General features: G+C 39.7%; 2 protein-coding genes across 2 annotated transcripts; one reads left to right on the top strand and one right to left on the bottom strand.

Annotated features, from left to right (window-relative positions):
• Positions 1 to 11: 11 nt before the first annotated feature.
• Positions 12 to 3,688, bottom strand: pak1ip1 (PAK1 interacting protein 1). Its single transcript, XM_046407699.1, has 10 exons — positions 3,362 to 3,688; positions 2,874 to 3,036; positions 2,123 to 2,243; positions 1,928 to 2,002; positions 1,794 to 1,846; positions 1,540 to 1,685; positions 1,301 to 1,398; positions 934 to 1,033; positions 492 to 627; positions 12 to 336 (listed from the first exon to the last, which is right to left on the bottom strand). The coding sequence occupies exons 1-10, from the start codon at positions 3,437 to 3,439 to the stop codon at positions 227 to 229; spliced, it is 1,080 nt and encodes a 359-aa protein (XP_046263655.1). The 5' UTR covers positions 3,440 to 3,688; the 3' UTR covers positions 12 to 226.
• A 533-nt stretch (positions 3,689 to 4,221) lies between these two features.
• On the top strand, positions 4,222 to 8,860 carry si:dkey-222f8.3 (Poly(U)-specific endoribonuclease-C-like). Its single transcript, XM_046407685.1, has 7 exons — positions 4,222 to 4,321; positions 5,853 to 5,952; positions 6,523 to 6,634; positions 6,725 to 6,846; positions 7,262 to 7,374; positions 8,117 to 8,270; positions 8,348 to 8,860. Exons 1-7 carry the CDS (start codon positions 4,311 to 4,313, stop codon positions 8,606 to 8,608), a joined length of 873 nt encoding a protein of 290 aa, XP_046263641.1. The 5' UTR covers positions 4,222 to 4,310; the 3' UTR covers positions 8,609 to 8,860.
• Positions 8,861 to 9,493: the final 633 nt, after the last annotated feature.

Here is a 9,493-nt window from a genome sequence, read left to right as displayed (position 1 = left end):
TAAAATGAAGCTCATAGATTATAAAACATTTTATTACTGCCCTTCTTACTTTCCATCATCCTTTTTTCCTCTTTTCAGTGTTGACAGCAAACATTTTAATAAAATCTGTGCTAAAAGCTGTACTTGATCACCTGTGGGAACCACAAAAAGCAAATACACAAGAGAACAAATAAGGCCACATATGAAACAGACCATGAATAATAAAACATATTTATCATTTTATGTTTCATTTTCCACCATCCTTTTTCTTCTTTTTGGGTTTGCTCTCATCTTCTAGAATGACTTCTTCTGCTGCAATTCGTACTCTCTTTGTCTTTGAAAGTTCCTGAGCAAGTTCTGTGGAGATCAGCAAACAGAAGGCACGTGTTACATGGACACAGAAAAGTAGAAAACAAAGCAGCATATCTGCTAATAACTACAACTCAAATCTCCTTTACAATGTGATGATGAAGTGGAACAAAAGTCATTTGAGGAATTTGCAGGAACACTACCTTTGGATGTTGTTGCCTCAGCTGCTGGTTCTTCAGCAGAGGATGACAAAGGCGCTGACGAAGGTTTCCACACAGCGAGACATGTCAGTCTGGCTGACGTATCCACTTCCCCCAGCAGTACGGGAGTCTCCAGGTCCTGTTGGACGGCAGGAGTAGCACATTGTTACATAGGCGGCAGCCGGTCAGTCCAATAATCTTTATTTCTTTGATTATTTGATTTGATAATTTACCTTAATTCATGTAACAGAAAGTTTTGTCTGGCATTTTTATACACATGTGATTATATCTAAATATTTTATTTGAGATTTCTGAAGTTGATATGTCAGCAGGAAATGACATAAGGAGAAAGGTTATTTTAAAAACACACACTGCTGTTGCACATGTAAGTGTTTACGGAACTTGTTTGACATTTACACTGAAATAAATAACACTAGAGATATACCTCTTTTAGATGGAGTTTCCACATTTTGATGAATCCATCATTTGAAGCTGTCACTATCACACAGTAATCCTCCATCATGAAACTGTCAACCGCTTTCACTCTGTAGTCACAAAGGGATCCAAGTTTGTTCACTCACTTTTCACCAGTCCGTCACAAGAGGTAAAACACGTGTTTGAGGCATTGAGATACATAATGTGTTGTTATTTTTAGTGCTAAAAAATATCAGCCAGTTACACAGCATTCAGTTCTGACAAAGTCCAGCTCCCTTCTCTGGATCAGAATTACGGTTTTGGAAACGCAGCTCTGAATGCTTAAAATACACACTGAAAACAGCTGGATCTAATAAAAACAAGATGAATGAACTCACCTGGTTTCATGAGCCTTAAACTCACACACCCATTTCTCTTTTCCTATGTCACATAACCTCACAATTTCATCATCTCCTGCAATGACCAGGATGGAGTTCTGAAAACAAGCAGGATTTAAACAACTATTTAATGTGACTCTAATATTCTTATTACTGCCATATCTTGGCAGCAGATACCCATCAGTCTCTACATTATATTTAAATGTGAAGTTTCTCAGCGACCTGCTCAAACAACTCACATCTAAGAACTTAACAGATGAGATCCTCTTGGGGTTTGTGATCGTTCCTGTCACAGAGGCCGTCTGCAGATCGTAAATGTCCACTTTGTCATTCACCACAACCACATATTTATCCCCATCTGGAGACCATTTGACGATGTGTGCATCTGTTAAAGTGTAGAAAAAATATGCTCAAGTCATTTAAAACATAATAACATTGCTCTAAGAACTTAAACTGTACATTGTATAACTTCACAATCCAAGAGGAGGCTTACTCTGTTTTATGTTTTTGATGAAGGCTGATCTTCCGTTAATTAGATTCCACGTTCTACAAGGACAACAAACATGCAACAGTCATTCCTGATCGTCTATTAATTCAATTATCTGCCCTTCCAGCGGTGATTGTTACCTGAGAGTCTTATCTGTTCCAACTGTGAGTGCAAGTTTCCCAGATGGATGGACGGACAGCGATGAGACAGGGCCTCTGAGGAAAACGAGAGGATTAAACACGTTAGCCTGACTCATCTTATAAAACAAGATGCAAGATAACAATCGCACAAACACAACCATCTCAGCTGCAGCACATCTCTGTGCGTGTGCTTACTTGTGAGCTTTGATGGATTTCAGGCACTCCCACTTCTTCGTGCTCCACACACATACGAGTCCATCCTCTCCTCCGCTCAGTAAGTGAGACGAACCATAAAACTCCAGGCAGGTGATGGTGCCTGTGCAGTGCAGGCAAGTTTGGGTAACGTGCAGACCACAAGCTTGTGTCTTTAATGTCTTTACAGTTTAACAAATGAAAAGTAAAGTGAACTCTTCAGTGATTTTTTCCCACTTTGTGATCAAGGAGGAAAGATAAAGAATACATGAATGAATTTGCTCCAGGAAGAAGGCAGATCAGAGGAATCAGGCATGAAACAATGGGAGCAAAGGAAGAATGCAACCCGATCCCAACAAAATAACTAAAAGCAGGATTGCTGGGTCCTAAAAAGAAAAACTATAAACCTAAAAAACCCAGACAAGCCAAGCCAACTCAGTTTACGTTGGTATTGTTATTTCTATCTTATTTCCAACAAGCATAAAACCTGCATAAAAACTGCATGTCAAGTTTACAAAATAGTTTAGCAATTTTTCTAATGATTTATAAATTATGTTTATCTCTTTACATAAAGATTAATTTTGGTGTGATCAAAAGAAAATAAATCAATTGTCTTTATCCATGTCCTCTCTGTCCACCAACATTTCCTCTGCTGCACTCTTAATGTTTTTATGTAATACGTTTTGGTCTTTGTCACATTAAACTTACCACACTGTACAGTCGTCACACATAAGACACTGCTGAAGACACTCACCATCGTGGTGCAGCAAAGCTCCGTGTTCTGTTTTCTTCTTCATGTCGTACAGCTGCATGGTCTCATCTTTGCTTCCCGTGACAACAAACCTCTCACTGGCTGCCACAGCTGATATGGATGCTGTGTGGGCGTGATGCGTGAAGTTTGCCTTGACTGTCCACTCCTGCGTGACAAACCAAAATGTATGAATCAATTGGGAAGTACTCTTAGTGACCGCCTAAAAGTTTAAACTGGGAGAACAAAAATAAAGGATCTGGGTTCCTCTTAGCGAGAGTGCAGGTTTGAGGACGGGGGAAAAAATCATCAAATGCATGAACAACAGAAGTTACACTGTCCATCAGCCCACATTAAACCTCTGATCAGTATTACACACAGCTTGGGTAGGTCCTGTAGAGCTACCCATCAGTCCCAGGAACAGTTCAGAAAATACAACGCAGGCGAGTCTTGGACATTGATAATAATACACAAAATAAGACACTCCATCTTACTTTCTCATCAGTTTTCACCCGGTAGCCAAAGGTAATCTGCTCGTAGCTCCCAGCTATAAGCTCCAATACAGCTGCCATGCTGCCACAATCACAGAGGGCTGAGTTCGCTTTCTTTACGCTTTTTACTGAATTCTCTCGCCTGGTTTGAGCAACAGCTAATAGCAACTGCTAACAGCGCAAGCAGAGACCTGCATGAGTAAAACCGAGGCAATAAGCAACGCAAAAGACGTGCTGAACCAATATAAACATTAATACATCCAGTTAGTTTTGTCAAACTCAAAAATAACGTGTTTGGCTATTGCGCTTGCGCAAAAGTCCACTTCCTTCCGTACAGTCGTGTTTTTCAAATTAAAAGTATCTTTAAAAAAAATGTGACAATGCTTGCCTTGCACTGATTTCCATACTTTTCACTATGTGAAAATAAAATTTCTCAAAATTAAAGTTTTACTGGAATAAGAAAATCTGAAAATGTTTACGTTAACATATTTAAATCTAATGAGTCACTCTGAAAAATGCTTTTAATTTACTAATTTTCAGGTTCAGTTCAGAAAAACCAATGCCTTTACCTTGGGTATTTTTAGTATTTTGATTAATTGATTTGATTAATTCCAAAATGCAGAAAACAATCTAAGATCTATTTTCATGCCAAAGTATTTATTGAAACTAGTCTAAATTGTTTCTGTCTTCTGCAAAAAACAAGTTCTCCTCCATGAAAGGCGCCTTTCTTACATTAAGCCTAATGTACATTAATACAACCGCAAATTGGGATCCGCCTTCCTGAAGACATGGAGGGGGAGGGGTGAGACGTTTCTCTGCCTTCTGATTGGCTGCTTCCCTCTGAAAACGTCATGATTGACAGCTCGGATAACTGTCCGTATGAGAGGTAGTTTTCGGCGAAGATGAGAAGTCAGACGTTCAGTCAGACTAAGTTTTTCCGCTGGACACAGACATGGCACGGGGGTAAGTCTTGGATGCCAAACAGCAGAAATTCACCAGATAATTAAAGTTTCAGGATGTTTTCAACTGTATTCGCTACGTGCATGTTTTTATTAGCTGAGCGGTGACACTCCGAGCCTCTTTTTGACCCATTTAACGAGTTGTTTCCAGTCAACACAAAGGTATTTGAAGTAAACATTAGCGACAGCAGCTGCTCCCAGTGAAGGTTACAGGTGTTGTACAGTGGCTGTTGTGTGCTGAAAGGGTCAGGTCCGTTTGCATGTGAATGCAACACAGTCTGGTAGTCATTACTGAGCTGAATGGCACAACAGAACAAACAGATGACCTGAAACGAACTCAGTGCTGCAATAAAACGCTCTTTTCTTTCTTTATGGCCTTGTGATATTCATAACTGCACTCTGGCTAATTTCAGAACAGAGAAGTTTCAGTGTCACTGTGTGCCCCTTCCTGTCATTTGCTTATTACTCAACTTTTTTTTTTTTCTTTTCAAATGTGCCAAAATTCCGCTCTGTTTATGTACAAGGAAGGGTGTGGCGGTTATTGTGATTTCTGAATCTCTTTCTGAAGTGACTGATGCACAATGAGGAGGAGACTGGGCAGATACGATACAGGGTTTTTAAACCCATGGAAGCAACTGATGGTGGTCTCACTCCCATTTGCAAAATAGCATCTGGAAGCATTTTATTTTTGCTCTGTCTCATGTTACGACCAGCATTTAAAGCCATGTATTTGTAACTTTAGTGGAGCAAGGCTTTTGTCCCCAGTCTCATTCTCTTGGTACTGTGTTGTCAGACAAAGCAAATCAGGTTCTTGGGAACAGAAACCAACAGAAGGCCTTCAGCTCGTATGGAGGCTTCAGGCAAGACTCCATTTAAAAAAGTGCAAATTTTAACATTTGTATATGATTTGGCTCAGATAAAACCAAAACTTGCAGCATAACTAGATGCAACTACTGAGACTTAATTCTTTTGTAATGTGGGTGTACTGACCCTTTACTTCTACACAATGTTAATGTTATTATGCTGTCAAACCCCATGTACGGTAGCTGTTCTTGTTTGGTATACTGAAACGACTTCCTGTTATAACTGAATGAATTAATCAAGCACCGCATTCTTATAAAAGGGTATCATGAGGAGTAGGAGGTTTCTGTAAACAGCACAGTCACATGTTTGATTGGTTTAAGGCTTAATTAGTCAGGAAAGGTAACAAAGGGGAACTCTTTCAAGGATAAAATAAATGTGTCAGAGAAGTCAGTTCAGTCTTTTCTCACATCAGTTAGTCATTTCTGGAGATGGAAAACATACACTATGTTAAACTTTAAAGTTATTAGTTACAGCTGTGCTTTTCCCCACTTTCAGAGTCAAAATGTCTGCTGTGAAAAATGTCTGTTGTTTGTATTCTCTCTCAAAAGAACAAAAAAAGCCCCTCAGTAAATCTTTTTTATTAGTTTGAGCAGATTCCAAAAAGCATGTCTCACAAACAGACTTATTTTGTTGTACCACTGCTGCTATTTGTTTTCTGTGGCTTTTCGCAGTCAACAGGCCAACCGGGAGCTCACCGAGGTGCTAAACCAACTCTGGCAACTGGACACCAACCGTCTCAGGCCGGGGACTGATTACATCATTTCCCTTCAGGTCAGTACCAGAAGTCTGCCGTCATGGCTTCTCTGCAATGCAAAACACTCCGGGATACACATAATACATGCAAACCTCTAAAGGACAGTGCAGTGTCACCCACAGCTAAGTGGGTGACGTCCTCAAATGGCTTCATTTGTCCAACCAAAACGCCAAATATATGCAGTTTGCAATGATTTAAAACGCAGTAAAGAAGCAGATGGTCACATTTGAGAAGCTGGCAGCAGTGAGCATCTTTGCTTGAAAAATAACTTCAATTGATAATTTTCTTATTTTTAAGTAACTGCACAATCAACTGGTGCTGAAGAAGTTTGTTCCTCTAAATCATCTTCTGTTTGTATTTATAGGCTCATAATACATGTATGCTAATCAGCTGTGTACTATTGTCTTTATATACCACATAAATCAGATGTGCATATTCCCTCGCTTTGTGCCATTTTACGTTGCCCTCACAGTTAAGCCACAGAAGTGGAGAACGGATTGTGCAGTAGGACTGACTCTGAGTCAGTTTTCCTGCCTTTTGCAGTTACACCATGCTGATGTCTGTCTGTGTACGTGTGTTTTATTCAGGGGAGGGCAGGTTACGTGGCTCAGGGCAGTAACTACGCCAGAGACAGGGCCAGGGCTCCGCTCTTCACTTATGTAAACGAAGACAAGCTCAAGAGCATCGAGACGTATGCACGTACGTAGAAGTTCACGTTATTGTTTGTTTGTTTTTTATTTGAACCACCTAAATATTTCAAAAGTACACATCTTTTTTTTTTAAACACAGATTTCATCAGCTTGCTGGACAACTACGAGTCATCCACAGGTGTGTCAGAGAAGGTAACGGCAGAGGAGCTCAAAGAGAACCGGCTCTTCATCGACGCCATAATGGAGACCAATGTGATGAAGGTGTGAGAGAACACATCTGACATGAACAAACAAACGACACCCTGATCCCGTACAGCAGCTGTTTACACTCCTGGTTGCCTCCCAAAATGTTGACACTGACTTTAGTGAGGATTTGAAATTTTTGTAAGGTTGACTTCCTAGAAAACCAAGCATGAGCCAGTATTCACTGTTGCGTGTTCCTGTCTGGCGTTGATGCAATGCGCTCTGTGAAGCCTTCCTGTAATTATGTGGTTAGAAGCCAAATCAGTCGCATCGTCCTTGTCTTTCAGGAGACTTTTTCGCCACAACAAGGCACATTGTGGAGGCTTCCAGCACTGTTTTATCCCGACTATTTTTCGCACTCCTCTTTGATCTTATTTTTCATTTGGAGGCCTGAAATGTCATCGTTGCTGTTTTTTTTTGTTTTTTTTCATAGTGTGCTCACAAGTATCTGGTCGGGAAGGGGCAGTCGCCATCGGACCCCGGGCAGTTCAAGAGACAGCTGTACGACATCTGGTTCCGTCTCTACCACAGGGACAGGAGTGGAGGGTGAGCGTCACAGCTGCTGTAATGTTCATTTCCTTCTTGAGAAGAAAATCTCCATGTAATCCTCGCTTTGGTCACTGTTTTCTGTGTTTTATTTTTCAAGATAAGTTATTACAGTTACTGCATGAAGTAGAAGTTTCGAGACTGAGAAAAGATAAATATGAATATACAGAGTCAACCAAATGATGTATACGCACATCGGGAAAAGAAAAACATGCATAAATATTTAATTTGTATAAGTACTTCTGTACATATAGATACCTCTTCGAAGTTTGATCAAATTATGATAACACTGTGTGTTGTTGTACGGTGTTTTCCCGTGTATACATTATTTTGGCTGACTCTGTATACAGTATGTGAAGAGAAAGTCTTTGACAAAAAGTCACTTACTAATTTTTCTGGAGTTTTTTTTAACCATTTATCATGTGCCAAAAGAAGAAAAACGTACTAGTTGGAGATAAAATTGTTTTAGTCGAACTGCTATTTAGTGTTTGATCCTAAAGAATAAATCTGAGTCAATGGATTAAACAGTTTTTCCTGTTATACTGAAAAAAAAAAAATTGCATGTATTTGATAGTGAGCTGTTTCTTTCAAGGAGAGCTGGAGGTTACGTTAGCTTTTTGTGTGTTCATCGGCAATGCAAACACAGTAGATAAGCAGCAATAAAGTTATAAAGGGGCCTGAGCTCAGGATGAATGAGTTTATTAATAAGCTAACTAACCAACTTAATCTCTGAACACCACAGTGAAGATTCCTGTGGATTCGAACATGTGTTTGTGGGAGAAACCAAGAACGGCCAGGAGATCATGGGTCTTCACAACTGGGTCCAGTTCTACCTGCAGGAAAAACACGACCATGTTGACTACAAAGGCTACAAAGCAAGAGACAACAAAGATACAGTAAGAACACACTGCACACTCACACCGAAAAACACGTAATAGTTCCTCGATGAACCTTTTCCGTCGCTGTTTTATAGCCTGATGAAGATGATCACGTCCTGAACCTGCAGTTCAGTTGGAAAGGCCTGGTGAAGCCAGTTGGGGGCTCCTTCATTGGCGTCAGTCCAGAGTTTGAGGTCGCTATCTTCACCATCATCTTCCTCATGTCGACCGAGAAGATGACGTCTGTTGTTGTAAAGGTGGATGAGTACATGCTGGAGCTGGTTGTCTATCGGCACGGCCGATCCATCGGCACGTCCTTCCCCAAACTGCTCAGCAGCAACAACAGGGATTTGTAACATCACACTATCTTTTCACATGTTTACAACTTATGTTACACTTTTATTATATTCCTACCTGACGTATAACATAAATCTGGATCAGGTTCTCTTTGCACTAAACCACAGGCTTAAACTACCTATATTGAGCAAAGTTTGTAGCCTTAACCTCCTGATCTGGACTGATTTATAGAAGCAAAGTAGATTGTTATTAATCATTTATCTGTCTTATTCTGTATACTTTTATGGACCAAATAAATTTTTCTTTGTTTACAAAGTAGTGGTGGCATTTTATTACCCCCTGCTGGTAAAAATTAGACCAGTTAATTTTTATATAAAGATATACACAGATAAAAAAAAAAAGAAGAGGAAGAAGCAGCGGCTCTGTCGGGATCGATGTGGTTTGATCTTTTTATCCTGATTTTGGTCTGTCAGGTTGACTTCCTTTTAAGGATCATAAAATTCAGTCCTTGAATGAAAAGGAAAATGAGACTCAGAGTTCCAGTTTTTAACAGAAGTAATTTTCACTCCAAATATTGTTACTTATTACACAGAAATATAGCACAGAAACAGCAACAGACTGACTAACAGTGCCACAAATTCATGTGGAAAAGGAGGAATGAAGTGGCTGTTGTAATAAACCCATGAATCTGAGAAAGTTATTCACCTAAAGATTATAATGAAACTTGAACTGGAATCATTAGATGCCTTTGAAAGTCTATTCAGGTCCTGAATCTGTGACTTTACATATACACACATAAGTTTTAATCCGTGCATCTTCCCAACATCACTCTCATACTAGTGTCACCTTATATTCCATATATTATTACGCACCGGTTGTATAGTTTCATTTTTCCAAAACTCAGTGTGGGTTGTACTGTTGTATGGTTTTGCTTTTGCTTTCCT

The sequence above is a fragment of the Scatophagus argus genome, chromosome 13 (genome assembly GCF_020382885.2).
Source record: "Scatophagus argus isolate fScaArg1 chromosome 13, fScaArg1.pri, whole genome shotgun sequence".
NCBI classification, from domain to species: Eukaryota; Metazoa; Chordata; class Actinopteri; family Scatophagidae; genus Scatophagus; species Scatophagus argus.
Note: the sequence above shows the minus strand (reverse complement) of the source record. Positions and strands in the feature narration are given on the sequence as shown.

Bases quoted from the DNA above. Each gene is read 5' to 3' on its own strand.
- pak1ip1 (XM_046407699.1), bottom strand. From the start codon at position 3,439: ATGGCAGCTGTATTGGAGCTTATAGCTGGGAGCTACGAGCAGATTACC. The intron at 3,037-3,361 runs GTAAGATGGAGT...TTTGTCACGCAG, and splicing joins GGGTGAAAACTGATGAGAAA to GAGTGGACAGTCAAGGCAAA. The intron at 1,034-1,300 runs GTGAGTTCATTC...TTGTGACTACAG, and splicing joins TTTAAGGCTCATGAAACCAG to AGTGAAAGCGGTTGACAGTT.
- si:dkey-222f8.3 (XM_046407685.1), top strand. The intron at 6,635-6,724 runs GTACGTAGAAGT...TTTTAAACACAG, and splicing joins GAGCATCGAGACGTATGCAC to ATTTCATCAGCTTGCTGGAC. The intron at 7,375-8,116 runs GTGAGCGTCACA...TGAACACCACAG, and splicing joins CACAGGGACAGGAGTGGAGG to TGAAGATTCCTGTGGATTCG.